At 37.1% G+C, this 20,099-nt stretch overlaps 1 protein-coding gene across 1 annotated transcript in view; it reads right to left on the bottom strand.

Moving 5' to 3' along the window:
• Positions 1 to 7,558: 7,558 nt before the first annotated feature.
• The window catches only part of eif3hb (eukaryotic translation initiation factor 3, subunit H, b), a 43,153-nt gene continuing 30,612 nt past the window's right edge, over positions 7,559 to 20,099 (bottom strand). Inside the window, exons 5-8 of the mRNA XM_079485353.1 lie at positions 19,104 to 19,253; positions 10,780 to 10,900; positions 9,479 to 9,611; positions 7,559 to 8,138 (exon numbers count right to left, since the gene is read on the bottom strand). Of these exons, the coding sequence (XP_079341479.1) occupies positions 8,041 to 8,138; positions 9,479 to 9,611; positions 10,780 to 10,900; positions 19,104 to 19,253 (502 nt within the window). The 3' untranslated portion in view covers positions 7,559 to 8,040. The remainder of the gene's footprint in view (positions 8,139 to 9,478; positions 9,612 to 10,779; positions 10,901 to 19,103; positions 19,254 to 20,099) is intronic.

Genomic DNA, 20,099 nt, shown 5'->3' with positions numbered 1-20,099 from the left:
CATCCAATAATGAATCATTTACATTTCATAATTTGCCAAACTTTACCAAAATATGAATTCATATTCATAACCTAAATGTGCTCTTAACCAGTTAACCAAACCGTAAACCAAACGATACCTCAAACAGCTCTAACAATCTTTAACGTTATCATTATGACATCCAAGAAAAATCTTTAGACTCTGCATCAAATGCTCAAAGTACACCAGAGTATTATGTAAAAAATTAATAAATATTGTTGAGTTTAACATTTGGCCCAGCTTTACACCCGTGTCTCATCACGTGCGTGTTGTGTATTTATGTTGTGTTTCGGTAACTCACAGAGACTTGTTATACGTGTAATCCTCGAAGTTTCAATCCAGTCGCTGTTTTCCACCTGCGCTGCTCACATCATTCTGGGCCTTGATACAGTAACAACCAGTTGTCCGTTTTAAAATAAGAGAGTAATAAAACATAAGTGAAATGGTCGTCGGTTTTGACGTTTGGGGCAGTGCAGCGTGAGGTTCTCCAGAGCTGGGGTATTTTTTTTCATTTCTTTATATACCAAGCGGTAAATATTGAAAGAGCATTAATATGACCTTGGTGCTTCTGTAATACATTTGTAAAAAAATTAATAGATCCAAACTGCATGAAAGACGGACACAAATTACAATTCCAGGTCTCAAATTGAATATTTATAACAAAGAAGACCACATGGCATCAGTGTGAATCAACAGCTTCTGTGAAGTCCTGACCTGAGAAAAACTATTTCGAGATTATCCTTCTGCATCTCTCCCCTGTGGTCATATTTATAACCTTGACTACAAAGATTCAGTTTAAACATGGTTACCATGGTTTCCTTTGCCCATTAGATCACTCTCTTTTCTCTCTCTTTTCTACCAATCAATAGTTTGCAGTTTTTGGGATATATAGATGCGAGACGGTTTATATCACAAAGTGCACAAACCACAGACCTGTATGCTTAGAGTTGATGCGGTTTCCATGGTAATGCACATGTGAAGGGAAAAAAAGTGAAAAACAGTTACAAAAGTGACGAAAGGGAGAAATAGAATGAAATCAAGTGAAGTAGAATCGTGCATCTGCATATTCTATCACAGGCAAGGTGAGACTAGACATTGACTTTCTGTCACTATTGATGAAATGCTGCTCCTCTCCATCAAATATGTGTCAGACACACACACAAGCTGAAACACTACAGTTGACCTTTGATCGTGAAGGAGGAATCACTTTGAATGTCTTGAAAGCATCAAAAATATCTGCTCAATGTGTGAATTAAAGTACTTTTTTGCATAACACATTGTTTTAAAGCACCTTTACAGAAAAATATGGCAGAAAGAAAAGCACTTGCATCACATGCCATTTGGCTTTGGATATTTTGTTTATTAAATGCAATAAAAAGCTCGTCAAAAGTTTCTAATATTTTGGTTGCATGTTCCACTCACGCAGCTTAAAACGTACATCAACCACCTGTTAGAACTGACTAAGATTTTCTCACATACTGATCTTGTTCCAGAATTATTCATTCCAGGATTATTTAAACACAGACAGCGTTTTGTCTTCAGAGAGTTAAGAGGGAGTTTGTAAGGGCTGTGTTGTGCATAAGTGTGAAAGGCATTTCCTCTTGCCTCTGCTCAGAATTTACAGTCCGCCAGCTAATTCTGAACCAAGGTTATCAGGTAATCGCTCTTATAGGTGCATTGATTTGAAGTAATGCTTTCTTCTCCCCTGCACATACAGTAAGTCTTCATTAGCCGAACCTTCTGACCTGCACCAAACCCTGTGTCATTACCCCATGGAGTCATCAATATCCTCTCTCATCCTAAAGGCAGGACCTCGCACTCGCACCCTCTGCCCAGTTTTCATCTCAGCCCTGTCAGGTGGCATTAACATTGGCCCGGCTCAATGCCATTCACCGCACAAAATTCCCTCTTTCCTTTAGGTTGGGACTGTTATAGGTGTTTCCTCATTCTGAGACATTTGAATGTGAGGAACATTTAGCATTTGGCATTTTACTGTTCCCAGAAGTTTAAAAGCATGAAGTGTACTTCTCTGCTACTATTAGTCGCTATTGATAGAGCCAAGAAATCTTAAAATGATATCTGTTGTTATACCAAAATGAATCCAAAGCTTTTACTCAAGGATTGTACTTCTGTACAGGACAAGCAGCAGGGCTTTCACATCTTGACCCTTTTTATTACATCTGCACCCATACATTAAAGTTTCCGTGGATGTGTATTGGAGCTGCACATGCAGAGAGCCAGCAGTGTGTGTTCATGCTGTAACTCACAGAGGTATATTTATATTGGAACTACTATGATCTCATCTACTTGATTCCCAGCAACTTCTCGCTTTACCGGCAGACGTTTCAGTTCTTGTTACCCTGAACCCAACCAGGAGTATAAAGTTGACCCAAACCACCAATTATGTTTATCAAATTTAGACAGGCTTACATTTTAAACACACCCCAACATGGTTGAAAAATGTGTAATTGTTAAGGCTGGGATGACCTTTTTTTAATGAAGTTTATGTCTGTGTGAATTAAATGACATTAGATTAGATTAGATTCAACTTTATTGTCTTTACACATATACTAGTACAGTGTAACGAAATGTAGTTTAGGTCTAACCAGAAGTGCAGTTAGCAAGTGCAGGATATACAGTTAGAATAAATACAGAATACAATATGGGAGAATATAATACAGTGGGCATGGACTATAAAAATATTTTGCAGTAGGAATGTTCTATGAAAATATGACAGTAGGTATATACTATGAACAATATATACAGATGGCTATATACTATGAACATTAATGCACAGGTGGATATGAACAGATAATAATTTAGACTAAAATAGTGCAAGTGACTTAGGTATGCATAGATTATTGACATAGGTCTTTACAGCTGCAATTTTGCTTCATACTTAAATTCTTGGATGTGAGAAATTTAGGGAAATAAAACCAGTTCCCATGTATAATCATTTTTATTATTAGGCTCTTGTGCCGTTACATATTCATGTAGATGTTACCCAGGATCATTTGTTTTATGGGCTTTTGATCTTTTTAAAAACACATGTTTGAACAAATACCTTTAGGAACATATTCCATCATGATGAAACATGAGGTAAAATGAATAAAAAAAGAATTATTTTATCATTGAGAATTATATAACAAAACAAACAAAACAGCAAAACAAAGACATACATACAATCACTGATCTGCAATTACAAGAGAGCAAAGGTTTTAACAATAAAAAGCCATTAAGTTGAATGATATTAAGTATTCACGAGAATAAATCTATTAGTAGGATTTTCCAGCTATTGCCATATATTACTATACATTATTTACTACACATCATAAATTCTAACCCTATACTTTGTTGTGGCTGCAGTGTTATTGAAAAGTTTTTTGCTTTTAATAATAATGTAATATTTAATAGTCATTAAATCCAGGTGTTCTCCAATAAAATGCTCTCAATTAATGGGAAAGGACATTTACGAGCACACATAATTTGTTAAATTCACACAATGAGTTTTAAACTAGCTTAATGAGAAACACCTGACAAAAAATATTTCCAAACAGAATGTACTGTAGTATGCCTAATATACAAGGACTTGTTGCATCCTAATTTGTTTCATTGGCTAATTTTCTGAAATTCGTGCCAACAAGAAACAATCGAGAATTTCATGCGCAAAGAAAAGTACAAAAGCACATGAATAGATCATTTTGATTTTCAGTTTTTCTGAATTTAATATTTATAGATAAATGTTAATAATAATTTTGTTTCATTCTGTGCACTGCTAATAATATTTCTCCCAAATTTCAAATGAAAATATAGTTTCTATTTACATTTTTTCGCAGAAAATTAAAACTGGAGGAACAGGTCAACATAACATAGAAACAAGTTCATAGTCACTTTTAAGCAAAACAACAGTAATATTTCTATGTGATAACCTCACAATTTTCACGTGTCTTGTCATGCTGTCAGTCTTTCACATTGCTGTTTGATGGAATGGACACAATACATCTAGAAATACTGTTTACATGAAAATTCGCAATGGTCTTTTAACTTTTCCCGCAGCTCTATATTTCATTAAAAAAGTAAAGTGATTGTTTTTTCAGGGTATTTAAAAATAGGTCGAAAGCAGTTCGAGATGAATATAATTTGATGTGTGTCTGCTCTTCAGAAGCTGTATGTTTTAGGTCATTAAACATCAATTCCACAGAGAGCGCCGCGCAGGCAACGACGGTGTCAGAGTTCAGATTGTGTTGTCTGAAAAAGCAGGTGCTAAAGTTTCAAACTCTTTTCAGATGTTTCATCACAGATGCTCGTCACCATCTGCTTCTGTGAGATTTTCCAAAAGCAGCCAGTAACTCGCTTCTAACCGATATGCCAAACAAAGTAAAGGAAAGTTCTGACAAAACGTGAGGCAAAATAGAAATCATGGAAAAGTGTGCGATATCAACAAAGGCTAGGTAAGTACAGACAAGTACCTATTACAGTATCCCTATTAAAGTGAAGAGTAGACATTTCAGTTTAAGGAAATGGTGGTTACCATTGTAGCAGAGCAACAGGATGACTACTCTTACAAGTTTTCAAAGGCCAGCCGAGCTTTTAGTCAGAGCAAAGACAGCCCTGCACTTATGTGGCTAATGTGTGGGCCTATGCGCTGTCAAAAGGAAACTGACCATTTTGGTTTTAAAGAATATCTTGACATTGCTTCCTTCAAAAACATTTGCAAAACCTTTTGCCCAAACGCTACATTTGTTTGTGGAATCAAGGATGAACGATTCTCATAAAAACAATGAACAAAATTCACATCTGCCACCAGTCTAAGAATTGGTAAAACTGAAACCAGTTCCTGTTTAGTAATGGGAACCTAAGCGAACGAAATGTGTCAATATAACAAATGTGTAAATAAATGCGCACTTGTGCACTATGCCATTTTGTAGTATAAATATAGTGTTAGTTGTGCGTTCACATTTAACATTTTACACTTTATGCACCCGGATGAAGCACTTTTTCAACCAAAAATATGCAGTTTAACATAAACATCACAGCGTCTCTGTTAGTTTGTTGAGGGACGTCTTTGAATAGCGTGGAAACAACTGGAACTTCATCAATGATGGAACAAAAGCTGCAGCACCTACAGCCTCCCGGTCTAAAGCAAACACAATGGCAGTGTTCTAATGAGCCAGCGCTGCTACCAGAGCTTCTAAAATCAATGTCTTCTAAGCCTTCCGCTCACACAAACCCAGATCAATGAAACTTTGGAGTTCATCCCCCCATTACTGCAATCTGGAACACAGCTTATCACCAGTAAGGAGCCTGGTTTAGCTAAACACTAGGTTCACTTTAAGAGAGACAATACTACTCTAACCTGAATGTATTCAAATAAAAAAATGTAAAGTGTCATAAGCAGCTCCCTGGTTAGGGCAAAGATTAGAACGGCTGCCATTTTAAGGTATTTCTAGATCTCAAAATCCTGTAGTGATCCTTTAGGGAACTTGCGTCACTCAGCAACCATGTTGCAACGCTTCCAGGCAGCTATACTGAAAGTCAGACAAAGTACTTGAGTGGGGGAAAGGCTCATATCTTTCAAATCACTCTGTATGGTCCTAATAAAACAAAATGTAAAATGTTTCATAAGCTTGAATTACTCAAAAAAAAGAAATCACCAGAGAATCATCAGCCTTTAGTGAATGTTGATTGGCTCTTTTTATTGGGGGCGGGACTTACATAATCAGACGTGTTGTATTTTCCCCATTCATATCTTGTTACTGTCTATATTATCTTTGATTTTAAAGTGATTGTGATCATTTACTCACTTTCATGTCATTTCAAACCTGTGTAACTTTCCTTCTTAGATATTTTGAAGAATGTTGGTAATTGAATAGTGCCGGCACCCGTTAACTTTTGTTGTACGGACACAACACCAATGCAAGTGAATGGGTGCTGGTTGGCATCATTCTACAAAATATATTTTTTGTGTTTTGCGGAAGAAGGAAAGTTGTTTTGGGTGAACTATCACTTTAAGGGCTCCCATTCGTTCTCTTAAAATACCACAATGCAACATAAAAAAAAACAAGAATCGTGGATGCTACATGTGTTCCTCTAGTCATTAATCAAGATCTAGCCCACAATCGCACAACCAATCTTATTAAAGAAAAATTTACAAAAAAAGGAATTTTATTTAAACATAAGCATTAATATACATGCACGGCTAAGAAGTCATGTAGCCAGACAATGACTCATCAGTGCCCCATTGTGTAGTGAGCGTATAACCTAATACATGATACACTAATTTACATCTAGAGAGCTTAATGAGACTGGGATAGAGTAAGCTAATTCTAGGTAGTTAAATAGCTTTTAGTCTATGATGCAAAGGCTGATGGTACAGTAGATCAGTTCTACCATAATGACAAGGTCTGAATAACTTCTAAAATTTGCAAAATGGGAGAAATGTACCGCACAGAAATGCACAGTTCCTAGAATTTTTTTTCATTTTGAAAACTATTGAAAAGCAATCAGGCATATTAAACATATTTCCACATTAGATACTTACCCAAAGTAACAAATATGTCTGTTAATTTCTGTATATTTTCGTTGTATTAAATGCTTCTTGATTTTGTAAAATGCAATAAGTTCCATCATGACAGCAAATTAAAATAATTTTTAATTACAAAGGTAGATTGCGATGACTGTAATTTATCCCGCAACGAGTGACAGGAATGTAACCAGATCTTTGAAAAGGCATAAAAACTTTTTTGCAATAAATTAGATCGAACGCGATGCCCTTTGACAGTCTTGGCACATCATGTCATGTCAAAAGCTCATCGCTGCAATTACGAGCGAAACTCTTCGCGATCATCCATCAGGGCTGACTGGAGTTCAGCAGTTTTATTGTCATGGTTTATCTGCTTTAATCACCTGAAGTGAAGTGGAAATAAATTAAAAATACATTTCGTGAAGGCTAATGACTACGGAGAGAAGCTTGTGGGTGGATCGTGGAGAGGTGGTGGGAGGTAAACCTCACACAAACCCAGTTTGACTTTACTGCAGGGATCTGTGGGTTTGAATGAATGTCCTGCACCAAACTCCGGGTGTCAATTAACAGGGACGGGGGTTGCTTTACGGCAATGTCTTATAATTATAACCGTACCAGTCCATATTTGTCTGAAAGAACACGATGGCCCGTACAAATTGGCTGTTTTGATGCTGGGAATCATTTCATTTCCATTAAATGTAATTAGAGTGAATTCTGGCTACGTTTTAAGGGAAAGAGAGTCACTGATTTTTGCAAAAGGATTTAAGCTTTTCATTTCAGAAATGTGCAGCGAAATAGAACAGAAAGATAAATGGATTTAGAAAAAGAGGAATATAGGATTACTGTGGGCAGAAAAACATAAAGAGACATTAAGACATAATTGGCAGGTTGAAAATAGCAAGTGGACTAAAAAGAGCTTTTTGGACATGTCATCCTTTCATCTCATCTATCAGTCAAGTTATTTTTGCAGGAGTGAGGTGAGAACTCCAAAACCACAGCCATAAAAACACTAGACGGTGACAAAGATTCAATTTATTATCAAATTTCTAACATTCCTTTTTGCACAGCATTCACATCTCAATCTTAACAACGTTTGGTCCCTTCTGATACATAAAGTATCTTGAGACATGCTAAATTAAAACAATCTGTTTTCAACTATTAACCTTATATTGTTAAAAAAAAAGGTCTGATAATGTGAAAATAATAATAAAAGCCTTAAAATAAACCTTTCATCATCATAATATTAAACAAATGTTGCCATGCATACACTGTAAAAAAGTTTGCTTCCTTTAGTACTATCAGACTGGCTTTACTTATCAACTTACTATTTTAAACATGTTAAATGTTTAACATCAACTCATTAAAATAGATTAGACCGTTTCAACCTATTTTATAAGACACGGCAACGGCAGTCTTGTAAAGCCAATTTGGTTGTACGTAAACATTTGAGGGATCAAAAGAGTTAAGTGTAAAGGAAAGGAATGAATCTTGACCCGGGTCTAACTGCTTGATTCCTGTAGAGCTTCGGCAATGAAAAGCTTGCCAAGGTTCTGAGATGTGAACTCCTTGATGGTCTGGCAGTATGTGTTGATCTGACCTGCAAAGTAGATGAAAAACCACATATAGAAGATAAAGTGCCAAACAAATAAACACTGGTTTGCCTGTAGTTTATAGTATATAAGAAAGTAAATCCTGAGAGAAAAGAGAAAGAATACAGAAAGAGAAAACATGTGAAAACTCAACATCAGCAATCACTCTAACCTTACAGCTATTCCAAGTCTTGTTAGGCTACAACAAAACCCTAAACACACGATACGAGAAACATGTCGCGGTGAGATTCCATCATTGTGGTTACACGACGCGGACCGAGATACAAGACACCATGACAGTTTATGGGCCAGACGTATTACCACCCCTACAGCTATTTTCTCTCAGACAGCGGCTGATCTATAACATACTACCTCCATAACAAGTTAGAAACAATTGCTGTAAATCAATCACCGGCAAGGCCTCCTTAATGTTCCTCATAAATTACATCTCCTAGCTCCCTCCCTTCTCAACTCCACAGGAGAGAATAAGCTATCGGTCCAAATCTTTTCAGATCCAAATGAGATGAAATGAGGAGGTGATGATCAGCACTGTGTTGGGATGTCTCGCAGCGCTCAGAAGCGGATATTTGGCTCCGGCAGACAATAAAGTGTGAACCTACAACTGTAAAGACTTTTGTGTGTTTCTCTTGGCAGAGTCGTGATATCATGTGTGTTATATTATACGCATTATTTCAAATGGTTTCTCTATGTATATTACCATTATATATTTTTCTTTTATTTAAGGCTGTACAACAATTAGTAGCAACTAGTCTTATGCAAAATAAATGTTTGTTTACATATTATATGTGTGTTCAGTATGTATAATAATTATGTATATATAAATACACACACGTGCATGTATATATTTAAAAAACTGTACATTTGTATGTTTATATATTTAATACATACATATATTTTCCTTAAAGTTATACATGCATGTGTGTGTATTATATATATACAGATTTATTATATAAAGTACACGCACAAATTTGATGTAAACTAAATTATTTATTATTAATTATTTAGCAACTAAACATTGTACATTACTTTTATTTTAATTAAATATCATTAAACATATTGAAACATTATGACTAGTATTGTCATTATTGAAATACGATTAAAATAGTAATAAATCTCAATCTTATTCAATCTCCTTTTGATTTCCCAAATAAGCATTTCTTTTCACAAGTAATAGCTCAGTTTAGGCTTAATTTGCCATCATCTATTAATATACTTATTTGATCAACAATGTCTAGTTAATTGAAATGTATTACATTTTAATTTCTTAAAAAATGAGTGTTTTATCTGTTTATCTGAAAGTCACATAGACTCGGAGACCAATACATACTGGCGATGAGTAGGGTTTCCATTCGTGGGGGTTGAGGAGGGGGCTTGAACATCTTGCTGAGGTCTTCTTCTGGAAGCTGAGGCTCTCCTCGGCTCTGTCTCTGAGCGTTCTCCTGCTGACGTCTCTGAATGTACTGTGAAAGAAGACCAAACGGTTATTCTGAACTTGATGTCCCTATTCTTTGTTATTGACCTCAGGGCTGCCCGATATGAAACAATGAAACTGAATGGAAGCCGAGAAGACTGATGGTGAGGGTGATCGGTATAACAAGAGATGCTGAAATGGGTTGTTAGTGGGAGGTTATCTATTATAAAGGTAATAAGTAGGGCTAACCCACAGACTAGAGTACTTTGCAAATATGTAGTTTGGCAACATCCCTAAAACAAGCAATCAGCTTAAACCTTAATGTAAAATGGAGCTCCAAACACAAACTCCTCCGCAATGCCCGCACTGGATATTTATTTTTCAGATAATCCGAGATGAAAGCAAGAAGTGAAATAAGGAGAAATCCTGCATGCGTCTCTCTGCTATCAGTGGAATTCAGGAGGTCACGTGTACGTTCAGCTCAATCAATCAATCAGGAAGTTGTGGGCATCGGAGTCCAGCGCTGAGCAAGGCCATTAACACCTCGCCTCTCTGTCTCATACAGACCTTGATGCACAGCCACTCAATAACTCTCTTTTGACTTCACCCACTTTATACAGTCACTCGGGCGAATTCTCAACAAAGCTTGTGATCCATGGCTGTTTGTGTAGCGCAAAAACTGGATGCTCTTGCATCAGCAGGGAGATGTTTGAAAAAATCTTCAATTTGGGTGAATGTAAAAAAAAGAAATGTGCCATGGTATACAGCCGCAGGAAAAACGTGACTATTTCAAAGTTATTTTCAGTTTGTCCTTAATTGACTATTTATAGGTATTTGTTTTGGTATAATGAGCATCCTCGTTTCATTCTGTGAACCGCTAACAATATTTCTCCCAAATATCAAATACAAATATTGTTTCGGTTTACATTTATTTGCAGAAAATGAAAACAGGTGAAAAAATTGAAAAGATGCTTTGCTATCATGCTAGCAGTCCACATGGCAGCAAAGCTCCCATTTACAACCATTAGCATTTAAACACCATAAAAGCAGTACACCATACACAAACAGAGTGTATGAGGTGGAGGTGACAATAAAACATGTTATTAAATGTAAAAACATTCAGTTAGACAGGAACTAGTAAGTAAATTGAGTCCCATTAATGAAGAAGGCTGTGCTGGTGTGATATGATGTGTATATAAAGGGATTTGATGGATCACCTGATGTTTCTGCTGCTGTTGTTTGCTGAGATTGCGACTGTAGTTGTTGTACTTGACAATGTCTTGACTCATGTCATCCACCCGGTCCATCAACATCTGCAGGCTCTTCTCCATGTGAGAACTGCAGAGAAATGACATTTAATCTTAACTATTGTTTCTATTTATTATATTTATTAAAACAGTTGAAAAAGACCCACTTGAGTTTGGTAATTATGTAAGACTGGCGTACATTTAAGTTTCACTTGAAACATGAAAAAAACTTGTGGTAAGAATGATAAACCTCATTTGTATGTCTTAAAGGGACAGTTCCCCTGAAAATGAAAATTTACTCACCCTCAAGTTGATCCAAATCTGTATACATTTCTTTGTTCTGATGAACACAGAGAAAGATATTTGGACGAATACTTATAACCAAACAGTTCTTGGACACCATTGACTAGCAAGTGTCACAGAACTGTTTGCTTTCCAACATTCTTCAAAATATCCTCTTCTGTATTCAACAGAACAAAGAAATATAAAGTATTTTTTCCTACTATGGTAGTCAATGTGGCCAAGAACCGTTTAGTTACAAACTACTTTAAACACACCTCTTCTGTGAATACTTGACAGACAAATGAAAAAAAATGAAAGTACACTAACCCTCTTCTCTCAACAGGTAGTGGTCTAGCTTTTGTTGAAACTAGTAACTTTGTATTAGCACCTAATGTACTATTGCTTTTTTATGACATATCGCTTATTGCACCTCGAACTCTTTGTAAGTCGATTTGGATAAAAGCGTCTGCTAAATGACTAAATGTAAATGTACATTCTTCCAATTATCTTTGTCTGTGTGCATCGAACAGCAACATTTAAACAGATTTGAAACTGTCCCTTTAATAAAGAAAACACAAGGCGTCTCACATTTTGAGGATGTACACATATCTTTTTTAAATGAAAAACATGATAAAGTATTTTTTGGCATTTTGCATCCACAGTAATATTGTATTGGATATCACTGAATGTTTCATGTAGCAAAATTTCAGTACGCTCTGATACCTGGCAAAATATCAGATAAAACATAGTACCAAAGGCAAAACCATAAAGACGATTGATTAAAATTCCCAAAATCTCGCGGGGATGCTGAAAGATCAAAGCGCAGCTCTATAACCATAGCAGAGAAACACAGAATCTACGAAAAATAGCTGATGATGAACATGGACTCCTCATTAATAATTCATCAGATTCAGCATACATCAAAAACATTTGCATGTATCATCACGGGATATGCAAAGCAGGTCCCATACCCACTGTAGTGGAATTATAGCCATATATAATGGCATGACGGCAGCCCACAGGACTAACACCATGATGGGTGAAATGTCTTCAAAAGCAGTTTATCTGTTCTTGGTAAACCCCATTAACAACAAATTAGCCTCGCCAGCATGTTCCATTAATCTTGGAGAAAATTGCAAGACGTATGTGGGGAGGAGAGTTCCCGGGGGTACGGACAAACCAGAAGCAGCTCTCAGTCACACAGAAACATGTATATTCTCTCACTCACACACAATGCAATGCACATGGACGTTTATGTTAACACTAAGTAATCTTGTAAGGTCTGCGTGTAACAACCCTACAGAGAAATATTTCACCACTGCTAGTTAGCAGCTTAATTTGCATGGCGGCTTTGTTTTGGAACATGGTGTCTGGTTTGTGACTGGTCCAAACCGGTCGACAAGCCTGTAAGGGCCTGAGTTTGGCAACGTGGTGTCAAGAAACTGCTTAACACAAAATAATATATTTTGAGAAATGTCTCAGTGGTTTTGTGTCCATACAATGGAAGTCATTGGGGCCAATGCTGTTCGGTTACCGACATTCTTCAAAATATCTTCTTTTGTGTTCTGTGGAAGAAATTTTCCATGGATGTGACATTTCTGTGCCGCATTTCCAAAATGAGACTCGAACGTTTCCAAATTGTGTAGAAACATAAGTTTGCATTAGGGTTGATGTCTGTAAAAATGACATTAAACAAAAAAGACGTCAAAACCTCAGTTCTCGGTATAGTTAAAGTAATGAATGTAAACCACAGTTTAACTGGACTCCACACAGCAATAAATAAATAAAATCACCTTCTTTGATTGTTTTTCCCCTTTAACTGCCCCTACAGGGTAAGCTATAAAGCTTGCTGGCTCTGCAGGTTTGGCAACAAAGTGAGATTGTGAAGAGTAAAAGAGAGAAAACAGAACAGGGGAATGTGTGTGTGTGGCCCTGGAAGCAGTTTTTAATGTTTCTGAAGAGCTTTTCTGTGGATGCGTGCCAGCACTGATGAATGAGGGCAAGCATCTCTCTATGACCTCCATCTTTTACCATGCACCTCATTATTCAGAACCCAATGAGCTCTATGGATCTTCCACTCGCCCTGCTATCTGAATTTCACACACACCCTCTACTGTACATACAAACACACACCTGCAGCACATACACGTAAACAGGACCAAGTACACACGACTACAGAACAAACAGCTTACATCCACCTACAGCTCACACACAGATCCAAATACACAGCTACAGTTCAAGATCTACAATAAACACTTCTAAGAACCTATTTTTGTTTTTTTATTTCACATACACAATTAAAGGTGTTAGTTTAACCTTTAGAATCAGTTCTAATCTTTTTGTTGTAACCTTTGTGTAGTATTTAAAATTTAAACAGGAAGTGCTTCTGGACTGGTGTCCTGCAAAATGGTCTATACCAGATACTCTTGAACATTTATATACATGTCTTCGGTAAAGATATTTACAAACCCACACATACACACTACACACAAATAAACACAAACCAACAGTATATCTATATATATATATATATACACGTGTTAACGCATGCACATTTTTTTTCCGTTTAAGGCATTAAAAATATTTATTAACATTAACCCATATCTGTTTTTTCTGTCATCATTGTTTAGCGTTACATTATACAATCACGCTCTTGTTAAAATAAAAGGCCTTTAAACTATTAAGGCGCTATATTATTATAGCGTGATTATATAATGACACTTCCAGTATAGATAGAAGCGTCTGGCTGTGGAACACAGCGGCAACGGTCCAGTCTGGTGTACACATGTGCTAAAGGCTGCGTCAGAATCTGTCAGACAGCGCACCAGTATTAACTTCTCTTTCGTGCTTGAATGAACAAAAACACAAAAGATTATAAAAGAAAGCACATTTGTCTTCAAAGAGTCAAATTAAGTCTTAAATTAATGCAAAGAGTAGTGAAATTAGGAAGCACGTTAACGTTAGACCTGTTCTGGCTAGAAGGGATACAGCTACGGCCGGATATGATGCAAAAAATTTCCATAAAATGACAGCACATCACATAAGCTAATCGCTACACCCAGGAATGAAACAATACTGGAAGGCTAAACCAGGGAACAAGACCGGAGAGAGCGCATATTATGTCATGACAGAGAAGAATATGTTTCTCTCCATACAAAGCATGAGGCTTCGTCATGATCCTTCCACTAGACCAAAAAAGACATGACATGATGAGGCGGAATCATGACACTTATTATAGTTTTTTTATAATTTAATAATATTTTTATAATTTATGTTTAAATATAAATATACTTAATAAAGACATCAGTTGAAGTAAAGCCAACAATATTAGAAATTGATTCCTAAATTGATGCTGTTAAAGAAATGTGTTGTTTCTACATTAATTTGGAGTATATTTAAAAACATAAATAATGTGTGTGATTAGTTAGAACATTTTTTTAATCGATTGACAGGACAAAAATAAACCTGTTTAACAAAATAAATAGTGCATGTTTAATTTCCCTATACGTATGCGGTTGAACACAATTAATCACATGAAAGGGTGCGATTAATTTTCTATCTATTGAGAGCCCTAATATACATTATATATATATATATACTGGATATATATAGTTTTATTAAACAAACCCAAAATGTCACAAAATATTTCATGATGAAACCTAAAGCAAAAAATGTGGAAACTTTAGGCGTCCTAGATAAACTCATGACGGGAAAATCTTCCATTGCGCTAAAAGTTAAAAGATGTTGGAGACGTGACAGTCACAGATGTTTTCTGTAGAGGACAGACTGTCTTTGATTTAATTTGCTCAAGTTTCATCAGTGAGGGTCAGACAGACTATTATTCAACTTCATTTAAAGCACATATTGTGTTTCCAACTGGTTATTTATTTACTAAAGTCCGTTTGTATGTTTGGCGAAGTGCTAGTTTTGCACCCTAAAGCTTTACAATAGACTACAATAGAAAATGATTGGAATTTCTATAAATTAATTCTTATTTAAAAAGCAATATTTACTTTGGATTATAAATTATTTTTACTTCCGAACAGGGTTTTGTCAGATTCAGTTAACTTTTTGGGAAACCACTACCAAAACACACACACACACCCCATCTGCATCTACTGGCTTTTATTAGCATACTTAATACCATTTCAACGTCAATTTCTCTCTCTGTCTGAAACAAACGCAAACAAATCAAAACAAAACTGCTGATCTAAAATTGTCCTCATGAATAAACCGCCAGTGATTGCGGTCTCCACTGACTCGCTGAATATTATTAACATCCCCTGAAAAGACAGTTGGAAGTTGTTTATCTTTTATTCGATCAGGAAGGAAAACACCTTCCATGACGGCAAGCATGAGTTCAAGAGATGCGGTTCCACGAGCGGAGCATCGGGCCGGGAAACATGGTGTCCTAAAAACTCAACCGCAGGAGAAAGGTGACTCATTAGAATCACACTGTTCTATTTAGACTTCTATTGATGGAAGGTTTAGGTCATCCGGACTCGTGGGGCGCCGAGACGGCATAAGACAACACGCACCAAGACTCACAGAGTCAAGTCAAGTCAAGTCAGCTTTATTTATATAGCGCTTTTTACAATTGTCATTGTTACAAAGCAGCTGTACAAGAAAACACTGATTATAAGTAAAACATAAAAGGTTATGGAAGTCAAAACACGGGTCAAATATCAGGTCACACAATAAATTCCTATATGCAGTGTTAATTAAATAAGACTATCAAATTCTAGATAACAGGCACGTGTCCATCTGAAGCACTTATCTTTGCACATGACAGTAAAAAGTTCATGGGCAATGAGGCGTACTTCTCAAACACAAAAACCCACGCTTTGGGACAGCAATTACGACGAAGTAGATTTCAGGTTTTCTGAAAGAGAAGCCAAGTCTTCCAGTGTATGCTAACCAGACACGACAGGCGTCAAGTAATTTGTCTGTCAACACCGAAACAGACAATTTATCTTAACCAGACGCGACAAGTGAGAAGTCATTTGTTGGTTTACGCTGAAAGACAAACTGCTGTGTGGCGCGACACTATTGCTGACCGTCAGAACGTACCAGATCACACAAACAAAAACCAAGCGATTAAAACTTGTACTAACAATAAAAAAGCAGCAGCTGAAAACTGTTTTGCAATATTAATTGCAACAATTTTCTCAAGCAACCAGCAAAACGTTTACGTTTAAAAAAGAGAGGATTTTTTTAAACTACAGTGTGCGATTTTGTGTTTCTTTATATTTGCTTCCCAAGTTCAACAGAACCAATTGCAACTATTCAGTTGTGTCAAGTTCCCAAAGCGTATCAAGACAAACACAATAATATTGTAGGCTCACAGACAAGCTACGTTCTACAAGAACAACAACTTTGTTGCGTTCCTGGAGTTAACCAGAATGATGAATGGATGGATTAACGTGGCGGAAATGATCAGTGGCGCCCGCTCTTGTTGCCGGCCAATCAAAGAGAGGCTTCAGGCCAAACAGATTCCAATGATGCGTCCAGATCATTGTATAAAAGTCAATGAAGTCCAATGAAGCTGGTAAATCACAGAGGTACATTGAGGCCAGAAGGAACTCTAACAGCCCTGCATTGACAGCCATGATGGATTTGGTGCAACCCAAGGGGCCTGATTTTACTTTAAGACCAAGCAGCTCTTGCCCGTGAGCCCCATCCTGGGTATCCAAACTTTGAGCAACAACAAAAAGGAACAAAGTGTGTGTGTGTGTGTGTGTGTGTGTGTGTGTGCAGGGTAGGTTGTTCAGACGGTGGTGATATATATACTGTATGCAAGTCTAAATCACTGTGGTAACCAAACACGTTGCTGTGAATAAGGGCTACCCCCTGCCACACACACTTTTAAGAGAGCTAGAGAACGAGGGTGCCTAGAAGATGAGAGGAGGTAGAGAAAAAGTGAAGAAAATAACACAAAGAATAAAAAAGGGTTAGCACTGGACCCTCCGGAGGATTGAGCTCATTTTAAATTGGGGCTGTGCAGCCACTACCAAAGGCTAACAGATTCCCATACAGCCACCCGAATCACCTCGTCACGCCAACATGCTGTAAAACTCATAATTCTTTTTTCATTTAGCTAAATAAATGCAACTATATTTTGCCCCTAGATGAGGGGAGCTGGTTTGGAGCGAACCCTCTGGGAAGGAGAGCGAGGGAGAGAGAGACAGGGAGGTATTGTGTTGGTGAGGTGCAGAAGTTCAGTGTTTGCTTTGGTTTCTAGGGTAGCAGCAGACTGCACAGAGATAACTTAAACAGATGTGGAGAGAGCAAAGGAGGAAGAAAAGACCCAAAAAAAAATGGGAAAAAAGAAACGAAACAGAAAAGCCACAGATTAATCCGCCTGGTCTGTGAATGCTTTTAAAGGGATAGTTCACCCAAAAATGTAAATTCTGTCATTTACTCACCCTTTTCAAACCTGTATGGCTTTCTTTATTCCGCAGGACACAAAAGATATTTAAAAGAATGTTGCTAACCGAACAATGGCGGGACCCATTACTGCATTGATTTTGTGTCCGTACAATAAAAGTGAATGGGTACCGCTGTTGTTCACTGTGGTTCTGCTGTAGTAAGAAAGTCATACAGGTTTGAAGAACTTGATCATGAGGATTTAAGGATACAGAGCGTGAGTAAATGATGGCAACAAAATATCCCTTTAAGAGAGAGCAGATCGTGTCCAGAGAGACAGAAACAAGTGGCAGATAGAGGAGACATTTTAGAAAAATAATAAAAAAACTGATGATAAATGATAATAAAAATCATATTGCAAACATGTACGTCATGGTTGTCTAATATGTTACTAGTATTACATATTAATACTTTGTTTGGTACAGTTATTATTTTGCATTCCTATTATTTCCATATTAATTTATTTATTTGCTATCAGTGACACAAACAAAATTGATGTCAATGTTGAATAAGCATCTCTGTGTGTATTTGTGTATATGAGTGTGTCCGTCGACTTTCAGAGAAGGAGGTAATTATGAACAAGTTTAATTCAAATTCAAGTCCTAAGAAGTGCGACGTAGGTTTCCCCCTTTCATCTGGGAGAAACTGAATCTGGCAGGTCGAATTAAGTGAAACATATTAAAAAGATACAAATTCCCTTTCTAGTCAGCCGTGCGGAGGCCTTCAAACCCTCTTGGACCTTCGACAATTCAAAAAGCAGCAGCAAAAATTGATATTTCTGTCCCAAGAAGCAATAATAATTCATAGATTAAAATGATAATTGGAAACTCAAACCTCCCCTTCCTACACATACGTGCAAGCTATACATGCCGAGCGAACTTAAAGGACGAAAAGTGTGAAATATTGATATGTATTGTCTCATCTTAAGGATCAAATTGACCGGTAGAAACTGATCATTTATAACTGAGCCTCTTCAAAGCTTCCATGTTATTAACATTTATTCTTCAGCGTTTTATTTTGCTTTCCACAGGAAAGAGCTGTTTAGAGAGAAACAAAACATGCGGTACACACACCTATTTCGTCAATGTGGCTGTGACTGTCAAACGTGTTTCCTGAATAACGGTGTCATTTATTTTTTCCAAAACTGTATATGGACAAAAGAAAACAGCAGGAACCTTTTGGCAAAACTCAAAGCTGTCGCCAGGCCTGTGTGAAATGTCCTTGGAAGCCCCACAAATCTTACTTTACTGGCGTTCTCTGGTATGTTTTTAATACCAACATGAGGATGCTGTGAGATTAAGGCAACTGCTGTCAGACTCGAGTCGCTTGTGAACTGTCATTTTGAAAGCTCACTTCAAGTTCAAGAGGTAAAATGTCACATCTTTCCTGTTTGAGTGTCAGAAATATTTCTTATTAGAAAGTCTAATTTGAAAGCGCAGATGTCCTCTTCTCCATTAGTTCACATTGGAAATTGTTACTTTCTGCTTATTCGTCATTGGGGATATCTCGCCGCTGGAACACATTTACACATGTCCTCATTCTCGATACTGGATACTCGAAAGTGTCGTGAATGTGTGTGGTCAGACCTGTTGGACAAGTTGAGGAGCTCGTGCTTTTCTGCAACAGTGGACTTGTCCTCCAGCTCCCACAGCAAAACGTTTACGAGATGAGAGCTCTTGATGACAATGGGCACCTCTTCAAACATATTCTCGTTCCCCAAGCTGGCCTTCTTCAGCCTGTGCACACACAGAAGAGACATTTTCCATCCATCAACAAAGATCAGATTGTAGAAGCAAGTCTCTGGCTTGATCACCTAATTGGGATGGTAACTGGATGATGACATTTAACCAAATAGTCTCTTGCCATGCGAGTTTCATGAGCAGATCACTCTAAGGAAGTGATTGGATGATTTCAACTCTTCTCCGTCACTAATTGGTGCATTAGACAAGCACTCAAGGCTGAGCAGTCAACTGATTTCAAAGGCAACAAGCTGCTTTGATCGGTTTAGTGCTGTCAATGGATTTTTTATTGAATTATTTAAAGGACATGTACTGTTTAAGTTGTCTTTGCTGAGAAAAATGGCAAGATACAGATTCTTTTAAAAATTACATTTTTGGGGAAGACAAGATGTCACAGTATCAATAACAGTGTTATCACAATATCTATTGATGTAACATTACAAAACAAATCAGTTTGGCCAGTGAATCACACTCAGAACATTGTGACTCTTAAAGCGGCCATAACTCAGACAGTTTCTGCATATCTCAAGTTAACCTTGAGTACTCACAGAATAGTATCGCACCCTTCAAATGTCAGTAGGGTCTTTAGTTTGATCACATTTGTAAAAGACAGTTACAGCTGTACGATTATTTCTGAAAACATGCGACACGTGTGGGAGGCTGAACTAAAGCTGTGCGCACACATTGCCAACAAAACACAGACATCAGTTTCACTTACTGTGTGCGGTTTATGTCCAGCATCTTTTAACGCTGGGACCGCCGCTCCATCTATCAGTTTTAAAATGTCTCCCAATCCAGCATTATATCTGCTGTTTATATAACATTTATAACATTCATCACCCA

This window comes from Barbatula barbatula, assembly GCF_947034865.1.
Source record: "Barbatula barbatula genome assembly, chromosome: 21".
In the NCBI taxonomy this organism is placed as follows: Eukaryota; Metazoa; Chordata; class Actinopteri; order Cypriniformes; family Nemacheilidae; genus Barbatula; species Barbatula barbatula.
This window is presented reverse-complemented; position numbering and strand designations above follow the sequence as displayed.